This window comes from Pan paniscus, chromosome 16 (assembly GCF_029289425.2).
Source record: "Pan paniscus chromosome 16, NHGRI_mPanPan1-v2.0_pri, whole genome shotgun sequence".
Lineage (NCBI taxonomy): Eukaryota > Metazoa > Chordata > Mammalia > Primates > Hominidae > Pan > Pan paniscus.
The window spans coordinates 53,638,454-53,655,398 of NC_073265.2; the positions used below are offsets into that span (position 1 = coordinate 53,638,454).

Consider the following 16,945-nt stretch of genomic DNA (forward strand, 5'->3'; position numbering starts at 1 on the left):
CTGTAGTCTGTAGGCGTCGAATTTTGGCCTCCACCTTTGTAGTTTACTTTCTGGAGTAGGGTGTCCGGCTCCACAGTCTGCCGGTCGGGCTTTTTTCCTGGGAAGACGCCCAATCTGTAATAATTAGAACTGCAAGGCTGTCCCAGGAGCCAGTTTCCTTTCTAGAGAGAAGGGGCAGGTCAAACTGTATTTCCTAACTTTGAACCCCTTACTCTTTTATTTATTTATTATTATTATTGTTATTATTGAGACGGAGTCTCTGTCGCCCAGGCTGGAGTGCGGTGGCGCGATCTTGGCTCACTGCAACCTCCGCCTTCCAGGTTCAGGTGATTCACCTGCCTCAGCCTCCCAAGTAGCTGGGATTACAGGCACGCACCACCACACCCGGCTAATTTTTTAAAATTTTTAGTAGAGTCGGTGTTTCACCATGTTGGCCAGGCTAGTCTCCAGCTCCTGATCTCAAGTGATCCGCCCGCCTCGACCTCCCAAAGTGCTGGGATTACAGGCATGAGCCACCGCACCCAGATATACTCTGAACGTTTTAGTCGGCCCGGTCTGAGTTGTGTCAGTAGAGCCAACAGGGTCAGCTGTGTCAATAGGACCTAGAATTTAAGTGGAAGCAGCGTGGTAGAGTACAAATAGCTTCTGACTCTGGAGTCTCAGGTTCTATATTCTGTTGTCGTTTACCTGTTTTAGAACCCAGGACAACTTAATTTTTCTCTCTGTACCCTGGTTTCTTCATTTATAAGATGAATCATTAGTAGAGCTTATCATGCTTTATGACTCCTATGAAATGGAGATGGTGTACATGACTTAATATCTACTTTCATCTGATTGAAGAACATTTGTTGCGCTGCTGTTACACGCCAGGTGCTGGGGTAACAAAGACAAGACAGTTGGGTTCCCCTTCGTTGATGAGTGCTGAGGTTGGGGAAATGAAGGGGCTTGTTGGAGCACAAAATAAAGGATCCTCATTAAGATTTGAAAAACTCGGAAGGTTTATTGGAAAGGATAACTTTCACCCGAGAACTAAGGAATAGACAGAGGTGGCGGTCCAAAGTGTTCAGGCAGGGGAGAAAACTACAAAAATGGGACTTGATTGAAGAACTGAAAGTGTTCCTTCATTTGATTCCTTGGTCACTGATGTTGAAACCTAAATTGCTGTTCTAGGGCTTTTGTAGGAAGTAAGATGAGTTTCTGAGTTTCGGAGAAAATAGACTTTTGGCAAGGAGACAGTTCAAGTAGGTTATTTTAATGGATTTTTTTGAGGCCCTAGGAGATGGCTCAAGCCCTTATTCCCAGCACTTTGGGAGGTAGAGGTGGGAGGATTGCTTGAGACTGGGAGTTGGAGACCACCCTGGGCAACATAGTGAGACCCTGTCTCTACAGAAATAAAAAAAGTAAACAACAAGATAAAGGATTTTTTTTAACACTAGAATAGACAACAAAACAAAACAGCGAAATCTGATGGTTTGGCTTTACCCTTGCTTGAACGCAGTCAGATTAAGTATTTAGTAGTTTTCAAACATTTTTTAAAGCAGTGGAATGCTATCAAATGAAATAATGAAACTTTGCAATATATAAAACAGAAAAGTGTTTTTTATGAATATAAGTTCAAAATTTTCACTTTTTTTTTTTTTTTTTTTTTGAGACAGATTCTGTTGCCCAGGCTGGAGTGCAGTGGTGCGATCTCAGCTCGCTGCAACCTCCGCCTCCCACGTTCAAGCGATTCTCTTTCCTCAGCCCAAGCAGCTGGGATTACAGGCGCGCACCACCATGCCTGGCTAATTTTTGTATTCTTACTAGAGATGGGGTTTCACCATGTTGACCAGGGTGGTCTCGAACTCCTGACCTCAGATGATCCAACCGCCTCAGCCTCCCAAAGTGCTGGGATTACAGGCATGAGCCACCACGCCTGGCCCAATTTTCACATATTTATTGTAAATATGTGTAATATATTAAATATTAAATATATTAAATATATTAAATATTAAATATATCAAATATTATATTAAATATATTAAATATGTGTATTATATTAAATACAGTATTAAAAAAAAAGATTGAGGTGGTCAGGTGCAGTGGTTCATGTGTGTAATCTAAGCACTTTGGGAGGCCGAGGCAGATGGATCATTTGAGGTCAGGAATTTCAGACCAGCCTGGCCAACATGGCGAAACCCCCACTCTACTAAAAATACAAAACTTAGTCGGGTGTGGTGGAGCGTGCAGGTCATCTCAGTTACTCGGAAGGCTGAGGCAGGAGAATCCCTTGAACTGAGGGGCAGAGGTTGCAGTGAGCCGATACCGCACCACTGCACTCTATCCTGGGTGACAGAGTGAGACCTCGTCTCAAAAAAAAAAAAAAAGGAAAAAAGAAAGATTGAGGCTATTTTTGATAAATCAACAATTTGAAATAGGGTAAGAATGATAGGTATAGTCTTCTCAGTCTAGAATCCAGTTGTATTTTGTTTGGATTACACAGTATCAAGAAAATGCGTTCTCAGGCCAGGCGTGGTGGCTCACGCCTGTAATCCTAGCACTTTAGGAGGCCAAGGCAGGCAGACCACCTGAGGTCAGGAGTTCAAGACCAGCCTGGCCAACATGGTGAAACCCCGTCTCTACTAAAAATACAAAAAAAAATAGCCAGGTATGGTGACGGGCACCTGTAATCCCAGCTACTCGGGAGGCTGAGGCAGGAGAATCGCTTGAACCCAGGAGGCAGAGGTTGCAGTGAGCCGATATCTCACCACTGCACTCCAGCCTGGGCAACAGAGCGAGACTCCGTCTCAAAAAAAAAAAAAATTATATTCCGCCTGGGAAGGAGGTCAGTGCCTGTTGGCGTGTATTACGCTAAGATACTATTTGAAGCATTTGTTAGGTATTCACTAGTATTCCACAACAGGCTATTATGCCATGATGAAAGCATTTGCTGTGCCTTGCCTGGCATTTAATTGAGAATTACCCAGGTGTATGTACTACAGTAATGTACTAACTTGAACAATTTTATGAGTGGACTGAATTTTTGAAATAGCACAGAGCTATTAACTTTTTTTTTTTTTCTTTTTTGAGACGGAGTCTCACTCTGTCGCCCAGGCTGGAGTGCAGTGGCAGGATCTCGGCTCACTGCAACCTCCACCTCCCAGGTTCAAGCAATTCTCCTGCCTCAGCCTCCCCAGTAGCTTGGACTACAGGCTCGTGACACCATGCCCAGCTAATTTTTGTATTTTTAGTGGAGACGGGATTCCACCAGGTTGGCCAGGATGGTCTTGGTCTCCTGACCTCGTGATCTGCCCGCCTCAGCCTCCCAAAGTGCTGGGATTACAGGCATGAGCCACTGCACCCGGCCTTAACTTTCTAATTAGTGATACATTTATAAGACATAAATAGCTATCCACAGAGTTAACAAAATAAACTTTGGTCCACAATCTGGATGAGTTCATATTATTTTGATAAGATTTGGTATATAACATATTTGGATGAATGTTGTTCTTTATTATACCTTGTTAAGTAGTTAAAATGACATTTATTCAAATGGTTCTGAAACTCTCTTCCCTGGTTGTTTGAAAAATACTCCAGGGTTGGCCAGGTGCAGTGGCTCAACCTGTAATCCCAGCACTTTGGGAGGCTGAGGCGGGTTGATCACTTGAGGTCAGGAGTTCAAGACCAACCTGCCCAACATGGCAAAACCTTGTCTCTACTAAAAATTCAAAAAATTAGCTGGGCGCAATGGTGCACGCCTGCAATCCCAGCTACTCAGGAGGCTGAGGCAGGAGAATTTCTTGAACCTAGGAGCCAGAGGTTGCAGTGAGCCAAGATAGCACCACTGCACTCCAACCTGGGTGACAGAGTGAGACTCTGTCTCAAAAAAAAAAAAAAAAAAAAAAAAGCCAGGTGCAGCGGCTCAGCCTTAATTCCAGCACTTTGGAAGGCCAAGGCGGGCAAATCACTTGAGGTCAGGACTTCGAGACCAGCCTGGCCAACATAGTGAAACCCCATTTCTACTAAAAAAAAGCAAAAACAAAACAAAACAAAACAAAAATTAGTCGGGTGTGGTTGTGCACGCCTGTAATCCCAGCTACTCAGGAGGCTGAGGTAGGAGAATCGCTTGAACCTGGGAGATGGAGTTTGCAGTGAGCTGAGATCGCACCACTGCACTCCAGCCTGGGAGACTAAGTGAAACTCTGTCTCAAAAAACAAAAAAACCCTCCAGGGTTAAATGATCCCTTGGGATTCCTTACAGTTTTTCAAGTCTTTGATAGCAGTTAATCTTTTGGTGGGGACTGGTAAGTTTGGGGATCAAGATGATTAAAATGTGTAAGTCCTGAAAAACCATTGTCTTTTCTAATCCATAGTAATTAGAAGATGCCTGTTTTTGGGGGGGTGTGTGTATGTGTGTGTGTATTTTTAGTAGAGACAGGGTTTCACCATGTTGGCCAAGCTGGTCTCTAACTCCTGACCTCAGGTGATCCACCCGCCTCAGCCTCCCAAAGTGCTGGGAGCCATCATGCCCCACCGTTTTTGCTTGTTTGAGACAGAGTCTCATTCTGTTGCTCAGGCTGGAATGTAGTGGTGCAATCATGGCTCTGCAGCCTCCACCTCTGAGACTCAAAGGATCCTTCCACCTCAGCCTCCCAAGTAGCTAGGACTACAGGAACATGCCTCCATGCCTGGCTAATTTTAATTTTTCTTCTAGAGACAAGGTCTCCCTATGTTGCCCAGGCTGGTCTCAAACTCCTGGGCCCAAGTGATCCTCCAGCTTCAGCCTCCCAAATTGTTGGGATTACAGGCATGGGCTCCCGAACCCAGTCAGAATATTCTCTTAGTGAGGCCCAAAGGCACAAATTTGTTTACCTCTAGAGCATAATTCTGCAATTCCACCATTACACTGTGAAAAGAATGCAGTACATACGATACCAATCATAGGACAATTTCATAATTTTTAAAAAGTTAAAGGATATAGCACTATGGTAATAATTTTTCTTGCATTCCATATCATTGTGTCTGAATTACAGTTTCTATGCTGTTTTCAGTGTCTTGTATGTTAATTTTTTTTTTTTTTTTTTTGAGAGGAAGTCTCGCTTGCCCAGGCTGGAGTGCAGTGGCGTGATCTCAGCTCACTGCAAGCTCTGTCTCCCGGGTTCACACCATTCTCCTGCCTCAGCCTCCCGAGTAGCTGGGACTACAGGCGCCCGCTACCATGCCCGCCTAATTTTTTTTTTTTTTTTTTTTTTTTTTTAGTAGAGACAGGGTTTCACTGTGTTAGCCAGGATGGTCTCGATCTCCTGACCTGGTGATCCGCCCGCCTCGGCCTCCCAAAGTGCTGGGATTACAGGCGTGAGCCACCGCGCCCGGCCGCTTATGTGTTAATTTATAAGTAATTTTTATCACTTCTTTCTCTTGTAATGATAAGATGTTCACTGTAGAAAACTAAAAAAATCAGAAAAGGATAAAAAAGTAAACTAAAATTACCATAATACTACAACCCAGAAATAAGCACTGTTTCTTTCTCTTTTTTCCCATATATATTATAATGTAATACATTTTAAAAACGTATTTATTGTAGGAAAAAAGAAAATAAAAATAAAACTACCTTTAATTCCATCACTCACTAGTAATCGTTTTGGTGTATAACATTGTTTTTTTCCTACACATAAGTGTATGTATGTATACATTCATACCATTTAGGATCGTATCGTATTTCTAGCACCTAGCATAGTACTTGGCTCAAAGTAAACACTCTAATAGATTAATGAATGGTTTTTACTACCTAGATCTCTGTTAAGATTACTGAGAAACAGTGTAAGTTAGTCTTGTTTCAACAACTTATATCTTTGCCTCCTGAGGTACGTTTTGTCAATTGAGAGTGCTGAAGAGATACGAGAATATGTTACTGATCTCCTCCAGGGAAATGAAGGCAAAAAAGGTCAATTCATAGAAGAACTTATAACCAAATGGCAAAAGAATGATCAGGAGTTGATTTCTGATCCTTTGCAGCAGTGCTTCAAAAAAGATGGTAAGTTAATGTAATTATGCAAATGTTGAAATATTGGTAAGTGGGCAGGCTTAAAGAATTATTTATTATTATTATTATTTTTTGCCATCTTGTGTTTCTTCACAGCTAACTTAAACAGAATCATATGTATACATATTTTTAGTTCGGTTCTACTCAATCCGTAATGAATATTGCTCTAGTTCTTTTTCAACTTAGAAAATATCACAAAAAAGCCGGGCGTGGTGGCTCACGCCTGTAATCCCAGCACTTTGGGAGGCTGAGGCGGGCGGATCACGTGGTCAGGAGATCGAGACCATCGTGGCTAACACGGTGAAACCCCATCTCTACTAAAAATACAAAAAGTTAGCCAGGCATGGTGGCAGGCGCCTGTAGTCCCAGCTACTCAGGAGGCTGAGGCAGGAGAATGGCGTGAACCTGGGAGGTGGAGCTTGCAGTGAGCTGAGATAGCACCACTGCACTCCAGCCTGGGCGACAGAGCGAGGCTCCATCTCAAAAAAAAAAAAAAAAGGAAAATATCACAAAAAAAATGTGTGTTTACAGACACAAATGTGGCTTCAGAATAATTTGAAAAATTTATACATAAAGAAACATTTTTCAGTCATGTGCATACCTGGATGTAAGTAAAGTGTTGATTGACTATAGTATGAATAGCATTTAGAGATAACTGCTTAAATAGTACAAAAGATAAGCACCAAACTAAATAATCTAAGTTATTATGCAATCTACAATATCAGAATTTTGTTTGTTTTGAGACGTGGTCTCACTTTCATTGCCCAGGCTGGAGTGATGTGGCTTGATCCCAGCTCACTACAGCCTCTGCTTCCTGGGCTCAGATGATTCTCCCACCTCAGCCTCCTGAGTAGCTGGGACTACAGGCGTGTGTTACCACACCTGGCTAATTTTTGTATTTTTTTCTAGAGATAGGGTCTCACTCTGTTGTCCAGGGTGCTCTCAAACTCCTTGGTTCAAACGATCCACCTGTCTCGGCCTCTCAAAGTGCTGGGATTATGCATGTGAGCCACTAAGCCTGATTTTAGAATATCAGATTTTAATTTAACTTCTTAGTCCCAGCCACTTGTTTGACTTCTTTTTCATTGACTGCACTCTTGGAAATGATGATTTAAATTTAATTCTGGTTTGACAGGAAAAGATAATTAAAAATCTTCCTGACGATATCTTGACTCTAAATATTAAGCATCACCTTAGTTTATTAGCTATATTAGTTCACCAGGAATCCTCTTATCAATCTGTGTGTGTGTGTATTTTTTTTTTCTATCTTTAAAGAAATTTTAGATGGGCAGAAATCAGGCGACCATCTAAAGCGGGGTAGGAAGAAAGGGAGAAACAGACAGGAAGTTCCTGCATTTACTGAACCTGACACGACTGCAGAGGTTAAAACACCTTTTGATTTGGCCAAGGTGAGTGCTTATAGATTGAAGCTTTTTCTGACTATTGGAGAAGAGGAAGTGACTAATACATTTCAGAGAGCAAAGTGTACAAATTGGTCTAGAATGGCAATTTTTCAACAAATGCATGAATTTTAGGTAGAAAAAGTTACGTATACTCCTTTCTATATGGTAGATTTTTTGTTTGGCAACCTGATTAGTATTATAAAGACATCTTTGCTTTTTTTTTTTTTTTCCCCAAGACAGAGTCTTGCTCTGTTTCCGGTCTGGAGTGCAGTGGTGTGATCTCTGCTCATTGCAACCTCCGCTTCCTGGGTTCAAGCGATTCTCCTGCATCAGTCTCCCGAATAGCTGGGACTACAGGCATGCGCCACCATACCCAGCTAATTTTCTTTTTTTTTTTTTGAGACAGAGTCTCGCTCTGTCGCCCAGGCTGGAATGCAGTGGTGTAATCTCAGCTCACCACAACCTCTGCCTCCTGGGTTCAAGCGATTCTCCTGCCTCAGCCTCCCGAGTAGCTGGGACTGCATGCGCACACTGCCACGCCCAGCTAATTTTTCGTATTTTAGTAGAGATGGGGTTTCACCAAGTTGCCCAAGCTGGTCTTGAACTCCTGAGCTCAGGCAGTCCACCCACCTTGGCCTCCCAAAGTGCTAGGATTACAGGCGTGAGCCACCGTGCCCGGCCCTGTTTTTGAACTTTAAATTAATGGAGCTAAATAGTGTGTACTCTTGTATCTAGCTGCTTTTTTTTTTTTTTTTTTGAGACGGAGTCTTGCTCTGTCACCCAGGCTGGAGTGCAGTGGCACAATCTTGGCCCACTGCAACCTCTGCCTCCCTGGTTCAAACGATTCTCCTGCCTCAGTCTCCCAAGTAGCTGTGATTACAGGCACACATGCTACCACACCCAGCTGATTTTTGTATTTTCGGTAGAGATGGGGTTTCACCATGTTGGCCAGGCTGGTCTTGAACTCCTGACCTCAAGCGATCTGCCTGCCTTGGCTTCTCAAAGTGCTGGGATTACAGGCGTGAGCAACTGTGCCCAGCCAGTGTCTAGCTTCTTTCAATTTATGAGATTCATCTCTACTCTGGGCAGCTATACTTTCTCATTCTCATTGCTACACAGAATTGTATTAAGTGAATACATCACAATTTATCCATTCTATTATTTGGATAGTTTCCAATTCCAATGCAACAGTGAACATTCTTGTATGTATTTTTGGTGAACATATTTACACATTTCTGTTTAGTATATATCTAGGAGTTGAATTGCTGTGTCATAGAACATGCATATGTTCAACTTCAGTTGATATGAGTTTGCAGTCCTGCCAGCAGTGTATGAGAGGTCTAATTCTTTTGTATCTTTGCTAACACTTCATATTTTCTCTTTTTCAGTTTAGCCATTCTGGTTGGTATTTAGTGGTATTGCATTTTGTTTTCGTTTTTGCATTCTTTTGATGACTAATGAAATTGAGCACTTTTTCATATGCCTGTTAGTCATTAGGATATCTTTTGTTGTGAAGTTCTTATTAGGTTTTTTTTGCCCTTTTTTTTTTTTGAGATAGGATCCCGCTCTGTTGCCCAGTGGCGTCAACTCGACTAACTGCAACCTCCACCTTCTGTTTTTCTATTGTATTATCTGTCCTTTTCTTACTGGTTTCTGATTAAGTCAACTTTATATTTATTTTTCTTATTTTATTGATGGCCCATATTTCCAAATCTATGAATATCATCTGCTTTTAGAGGCATTCTTGTTTCTTATGATCTCCAATTTAGCTGTGCTTAAAGATGTCATATAAACAGATTTAACTGCTACATTTACCTTCCACTAGCCATAGTAATGGGCTGAAAGCTACTAGCAGAAAAGACAAGGTAATTATCAGCTAGTTTTTCTAGAGTATAACCTTTCCTCAGAACCTTGATTATAACTAATTTGTATTTCTTCCTTTCACTGCCTTCTTTCTTGGTTCTTGGATAGTATATAAGTTGTTACTGAACAGAACTGAGCACTTTCTCCCTTGACTTTTTACATTGTCATTAATTATTTGGTGTTATTTTGATGTCTTTGTACGATAGGCACAAGAGAACAGCAACTCCGTAAAGAAGAAGACAAAGTTTGTCAATTTATACACAAGAGAGGGACAGGACAGGCTTGCAGTCCTGCTCCCTGGTCGCCACCCTTGTGATTGCCTGGGCCAGAAGCACAAGCTCATCAATAACTGTCTGATCTGTGGGCGCATTGTCTGTGAACAAGAAGGCTCAGGCCCTTGCTTATTCTGTGGCACTCTGGTAAATTATTTCTTTTCTATTTTATTTTACTGTGCTTTGTGTTAATACGCAGAGCCAGTCAGATCTCAAGTAATTTCTCTTTTTTTGTTTTTTTTTGGTTGAGACGGAGTCTCACTTTGTCGCCCAGGCTGGAGTGCAGTGGCATGATCTTGGCTCGCTGCAGGCTCCGCCTCCCGGGTTCATGCCATTCTCCTGCCTCAGCCTCCTGAGCAGCTGGAACTACAGGTGCCCGCCACCACGCCCAGCTAATTTTTTTGTATTTTTATTAGAGACGGGATTTTACAGTGTTAGCCAGGACAGTCTCGATCTCCTGACCTTGTGATCCGCCCGCCTCGGCCTCTCAAAGTTCTGGGATTACAGGCGTCAGCCACCATGCCTGGCCTTCTCTTTTTCTTAGTAAATTTCTTCCCTAAAATATTCAGTGAACTCGAGTGTCAGGGATATGATTAGTTAGAAACCCAAGGTTAGGCCAGGCACAGGGGCACACGCCTGTAGTCCCAACACTTTGGGAAGCCAAGGTGGGTTTTGGGAGGCTGAGGTGGGAGGATCACCTGAGCCCAGGAGTTTGAGACCAGCCTGGGCAATGTAGGAAGACCCTGTCTCTACAAAAAAAAAAAAAAAAAAAAAAAAAAGTTTTTAATTAGCTGGGCTGGGTATGGTGGTACACACCTGTGGTAGCATTTACATGAGGGGCTGAAATGGGAGCTTCATTTGATCCCAGGATGTCCAGGCTGCAGTGAGACAGCGAGTCCTTGTCTCAGAAGAAAGAACCCCAGGTTATATCCTAGTACTGAGGCCATTAATGAGAAGGGTTTGAGAACATACACTGTTGAGAGATCCAAGGGCTAGGAGCCACTGTGACAGAATCCTCAGATCATTATAGCTTCTATTTCCAGGATTCCACCTTGTCATAGCTCTGCTTTGTCTGAGAGAATGACCTCAAGAATGTAGTGATAATGACTCACAAAAACCCTTAATGAGCTATCTAGAAAGCTAATTTTACCAAGTTGAGCTGGCTGTCAGAAGCAATGACATTTGGTGTTGGTAAAGGCATCCGTTTTATATTACTTCATTTTCTCCTCTTTTCTGATGGGGCCCTTAATTTTTTCTTTTTTCCTTTTTTTTTTTTTTTTTTTTGAGACGGAGTCTCACTCTGTCGCCCATGCTGGAGAGCAGTGGCGCAATCTCGGCTCACTGCAACCTCTGCCTCCTGGGTTCAAGCAATTCTCCTGTCTCAGCCTCCCTAGTAGCTGGGACAACAGGGGCACACCACCACACCCAGCTAATTTTTTGTAATTTTAGTAGAGACAGGGTTTCACCATATTGGTCAAGCTGGTCTCAGAACTCCTGACCTCAGGTGATCCACCCATCTCAGCCTCCCAAAGTGCTGGGATTACAGGTGTGAGCCACCGTGCCTGGTGGGACCCTTAATTTTTTCATATGCTCAGAATAAGCTGATAGACAATGGATGACCTGAAAAATGTAGTGTCTACCAATAAAAATGTCCATTAAATGGCAGTAAATCTCCTCCCATATGGAGCTTTCTCTTTAGAGCAAGCTCTTATAGCTGCTGGCAGGAACTCTGTGTGTCATTGAGGCAACTGCTAGGAAGTATTGTATAGTGTTTTCTCCTAGGTCCCTTGAAGTAATGTAAAGCAGATTGGCCTTGAAGTTTGTTTGTTTGTTTGTTTTTTGAGATGGAGTCTCACTCTCTTGCCCAGCCTGGAGTGCAGTGGCTCACTGCAACTTCCGCCTCCTGGGTTCAGGTTCAAGTGATTCTCCTGCCTTAGCCTCTTGAGTAGCTGGGATTACAGGTGCCCACTACCACGCCCAGCTAATTTTTGTATTTTTAGTAGAGACAGGGTTTCTCTATATTGACCACGCTCAATTGAACTCCTGACCTCAGGTGATCTACCTGCCTCGGCCTCCCAAAGTGCTGGGATTACAGGCATGAGCCACTGCACCTGGCCCTTGTTTGTTTTTTAGACAGAGTCTCAGGTCAGGCATGCTGGCTTATGTCTGTAATCCCAGCACTCTGGAAGGCTGAGTTGGGAGGATGACTTGAGCCCGGGAGGTGGAGGTTGCAGTGAGCAGAGATGGTGCCACCGCACTCCAGTCTGGGTGACAAAGCCACACCCTGACTCAAAAAAAAAAAAAAGAAAAAAAGAAAAAATAATGTACTCTCAAAGGATAAATATTTCTCACTGTTGAGAATACTAGATAAAACATACGTGACTTTACCATAAAAAGCAACCCAGTTCTAATCATGAAGCCCAAATCTGACAAGAGAAGTTAATTATAAGAAGATGTCTTATTAGAAAGAATCAGAAGCCAGGTATGGTGACTGATGCCTATAATCCCATTGCTTTCGGAGGCTGAGGAGGGAAGACTGCTTGAGCCCAGGAGTTCAGGACCAGCCTGGGCAACATGGCAAAACCCCATATCTACAAAGAAGTCCCAGCTCCAAAGTAGCTGGGACTACAGGCACACACCACCACGCCAGGCTAATTTTTGTATTTTTTTGTTGAAATGGGGTTTGGCCATGTTGCCCAGGCTGGTCTCGAATTCCTGCACTCAAGCAATCTGCCCACCTCAGCCTCCCAAAGTGCTGGGATTACAGTCATGAGGCACTGTGCCCAGCCTTTTTTTTTTTTTTTTCTAAACCACTAAGTCATTCAGGGACATGTGCAGTGATATAAGTTTTTTGTTTGGGTCATAAAAAAGAAATGGAAAGAGATCTGGAGAAAACTCATTTGCATTTTTATATTTTGGTGTGTTTGGATTAAAAAACACCAATAGTCTCATTATTTTATCATCATCTAATGTGTAATTTCAGGTTACTTTTAGATATATCAAGAAAACAATATAATTTAACTATTGGATCACATGTCTTACTCTTACTATTTTACAGGTGTGTACTCATGAGGAACAAGATATTTTACAGCGTGACTCAAACAAGAGCCAGAAACTGCTAAAGAAACTCATGTCAGGTAGACAGCAGTCTTGTAATTGGATCACTGGGATGATGGATACCTTGTTGCGTCTGTGGTTGTTTCTCTTTTCTGTATCCTGGAGTGCAAGATGCAGTTTATTCACTCATTCTCAGTTTTTTTGGGAGGTTTTGTTTTGTTTTGTTTTGTTTTGTTTTGTTTTGATGTGGAGTCTCACTCTTATCACCCAGGCTGGAGAGCAGTGACGCGATCTCGGCTTACTGCAACCTCCGCCTCCTGGGTTCAAGTGATTCTCCTGCCTCAAACTCCCTAGTAGCTGGGATTGCAGGCGTGTGCCACCACGCGTAGCTAATATTTACTTTTTTTTTTTTTTTTGAGATGGAGTCTCACTCTGTCACCCAGGCTGGAGTGTAGTGGCGCTGATCTCGGCTCACTACAACCTCTGCCTTCTGGGTTCAAGCAATTCTCCTGCCTCAGCCTGCCAAGTAGCTGGGACTACAGGCACATGCCACCATGCCTGGCTAATTTTTTGTATTTTTTAGTAGAGATGGGGTTTCACCATGTTAGCCAGGATGGTCTTGATCTCCTGACCTCGTGATCCGCCCACCTTGGCCTCCTAAGTGCTGAGATTACAGGCATAAGCCACCACGCCCAGCCAATATTTACATTTTTTTAGTAGGGGTGGGGTTTTGCCATGTTGGCCAGGCTGGTCTTGAACTCATGACCTCAAGTGATCTGCCTGCCTCGGCCTCCCAAAGCACTGGGATTACAGATGTGACCCACTGTGCCTGGCCTATTCACTCATTCTATAAGCATCTATTTTTTAGAAAAATTATTAAGACTACATAACATTGAACAGCAAAATAAATAATAGTATTACATTATAATCTAAATAAAATTAATATCCATGTGACCATACTTGTATAAATAACTGAATAAGTTAATAAAATGGAGAAAGGACAACTCTTCTTATAAAAGAATTCCAGTTAATAAAGTACAAGAAATGAAAATACTAGAAAATCACAATTAGAACACTACAGTAGTAATTGCCACAAGCATGATCCACCAATGGATACTGAAATTGTTGGTTGAAAGTTTAAGAACAAGAGATTTACAATGTCATGAAAGACAAGAAAAGATTGAAGAAACGTCACAGATCGGAGTAGATTAAGGATATATATGACGACTAATTGCAGTATAGATCCAGTATTAGATCCTAGAATAGAAAAATGACATTAATGGGAAAAAAATGTTAAAATCCAAATAGTCTGTCTATAGTGTTATACCAATATTAATTTCTTAGTTTTGATAATTGTACTATGGTTTTGTAAGATAAGATGGTAACATTAAAGGAAGCTATGTGAAGGTTATATAGGAACTCTACTTATTTTCTAATTATTTTGTATGCCTTTTATGCTTGAAACACCTGACAAAAATGGTTAAGTACATTTTTTTTTTTTTGAGACGGAGTTTCACTCTTTTTGCCCAGGCTGGAGTGCAATGGTGTGATCTCGGCTCACCGCAGCCTTCGCCTCCCAGGTTCAAGCGATTCTTCTGCCTCAGCCTCCCCAGTAGGTGGGATTACAAGCATGCGTCACCACCCTGACTAATTTTGTATTTTTAGTAGAGACAGGGTTTCTCCATGTTGGTCAGGCTGGTCTTGAGCTCCCGACCTCAGGTGTTCCACCCACCTCAGCCTCCCAAAGTGCTGGGATTAAGGTGTGAGCCACCGCGCCCGGCCAACATTTTTTTTTTTTTTCTGAGACGGAGTTTTGCTCTTGTTGCCCAGGCTGGAGTGCAATGGCGCGATCTCAGCTCACTGCAACGTCCGCCACTTGGGTTCAAGTGATTCTCCTGCTTCAGCCTCTCAAGTAGCTGGGATTACAACCGCATGCCACCTTGTCCAGCTAATTTTTTTGTATTTTTAGTAGAGATGGGGTTCTCCCATGTTGACTAGGCTGGTCTCGAACTCCTGACCTCAGGTGATCTGCCCACCTCAACCTCCCAAAGTACTGAGATTACAGGCGTGAGCCACCGCACTTGGTCAGTTAAGGACATTATTTTTATTTATTTATTATTTATTTAGTTAGTTAGTTTTGAGATGGAGTCTCGCTCTGTCGCCCAGGCTGGAGTGTGGTGGCGTGATCTCGGCTCGCTGCAAGCTCCATCTCCCAGGTTCATGCCATTCTCCTGCCTCAGCCTCCTGAGTAGTTGAGACTGGCGACGCCCGCCACCATGCCCGGCTAATTTTTTTGTATTTTTTTAGTATAGACTGTGTTTCACCGTGTTAGCCAAGATGATCTCGATCTCCTGACCTTGTGATCCACCTGCCTTGGCCTTCCAAAGTGCTGGGATTACAGGCGCAAGCCACCGCACCCCTATTTTTAATTTTTTTTAGACGGAGTCTCGCTCTGTCACCCGGGCTGGAGTGCAGTGGCGCAATCTTGGCTGACTGCAACCTCTGCCTCCTGGGTTCAAGCGATTCTCCTGCCTCAGCCTGCCACGTAGCTGGGACTACAGGCGTGCACCACTACGCCCAGTTAAATTTTGTATTTTTAGTAGAGATGGGGTTTCACCATGTTGGTTGGCCATGGTGGTCTTGATCTCTTGACCTCGTGTTCCACCCGCCTCGGCCTCCCAAAGTGCTGGAATTACAGGCATGAGCCACCGCGCCCAGCAGTTAAGGACATTATTAAAAAGAAAAACAATATACTCATTACTCACTACTTACGCAAATATTTCATTTTGTTCCTACCTTGGTTCATAGTAGTTTTTGTTTTATATCGACAGATTGGTTGGGATTATAATGTAGTAATCTGTGTAAAAACATTTGTTTTTCCATTTTCCAACTAATTCATAATTAGCTGCCATCTTGTTATATATTCATAACGTTTTTAGTAGCTAAAAATAGTCTTTTAACTTGGTTTATTATAGTATGATTATTTCCTAATCATTGGATATTTGTTTCCAAATTTTAAATAATATCACAAATTGTCACCTTTATTAACATAGCTTTTGATTTACTTCCTTGTGATAAATTGCTAAGAATAATGTTACTATGTCAAATAATGTGTCTTTTTTTGACACTTGAGATGTATTTGCCAGATTATTTTGTCAAAATATATAAATAGCCGGGCACGGTGGCTCATGCCTGTAATCCTAGCACTTTGAGAGGCTGAGACGGGCGGATCACCTGAGGTTGGGAGTTTGAGACCAGCCTGACCAATGTGGAGAAACCCCGTCTCTACCAAAAATACAAAATTAGCCGTGCATGGTGGCACATGCCTGTAATCCCAGCTACTCAGGAGACTGAGGCTGGGAATTGCTTGAACCCCGGAGGCGGAGGTTGCAGTGAGCCGAGATTGCACCATTGCACTCCAGCCTGGGCAACGAGAGTGAAACTCCATCTCAAAAAAAAAAAAATCATATTAATCTATAGCAATATTAGCATTGTACCCAGAATCCTGTTCACTCTTGAGTTTTGACATTTCAAATTTGTTTTAGTTGTAAAAGCCTGTAATTTTATTATTTTTTATTTTTATTTTTATTTATTTATTTGTTTTGAGACAGAGTCTCTGTCACCTAGGCTGGAGTGCAGTGGCGTGATCTTGGCTCACTGCTACATTTGCCTCTCAGGTTCAAGCAATTCTCCTGCCTCAGCCTCCCAAGTAGCTGGAATTGCAGGCGCCTGCCACCACACCCAGCTAATTTTTGCATTTTTAGTAGAGACAGGGTTTTGCCATGTTGGCCAGGCCTCCTGACCTCAGGTGATCCACCCACCTTGGCCTCCCAAAATGCTGGGATTACAGGCATGAACCACCGCGCCTGGCCTGTAATTTCATTATTAATGAGGTTGCACATGCCTCTATGTTTTTTTCAATTAGATTTTAAGGTAATCATTCTGAGAAAAAATAGTTCTGATTGTACGTACTTTCCTTGTTTGTTTGTTTGTTTTTAGACGGTCTCTGTCAGGCTGGAGTACATTGGTATGAACACATTTTACTGCAGCAATTCTCCTGCCTCAGCCTCCCAAGTAGCTGGATCTACAGGCTTGTACCACCGTGTCTGGCTAATTTTTAAATTGTTTGTACAGATGGGATCTCACCATGTTGCCCAGGCTAGTCTTGAACTCCTAGGCTCAAGTGATCCTCCCACCTCAGCCTCCCAAAGTGCTGCAATTACAAGAGTGAGCCACTGCACCCAGCCACCTAACCCATTTTGGATCTTGGTTGTATCATAATCTATGGCTCTCTTTTCTGGGATATATAAATTTACAATATGCTGTCA

The 16,945-nt window shown here is 42.6% G+C and overlaps 1 protein-coding gene across 2 annotated transcripts in view; it reads left to right on the forward strand.

Moving 5' to 3' along the window:
• Positions 1-16,945, forward strand: part of TRIP4 (thyroid hormone receptor interactor 4) — a 68,164-nt gene that overhangs the window by 412 nt on the left and 50,807 nt on the right. For both annotated transcript variants that reach the window (XM_055098285.1, XM_003827953.5), the window contains exons 2-5: positions 5,844-6,013; positions 7,298-7,431; positions 9,495-9,707; positions 12,619-12,697. In XM_055098285.1, coding sequence (XP_054954260.1) covers positions 12,691-12,697 — 7 coding nt within the window. In that variant the 5' untranslated portion in view covers positions 5,844-6,013; positions 7,298-7,431; positions 9,495-9,707; positions 12,619-12,690. The remainder of the gene's footprint in view (positions 1-5,843; positions 6,014-7,297; positions 7,432-9,494; positions 9,708-12,618; positions 12,698-16,945) is intronic.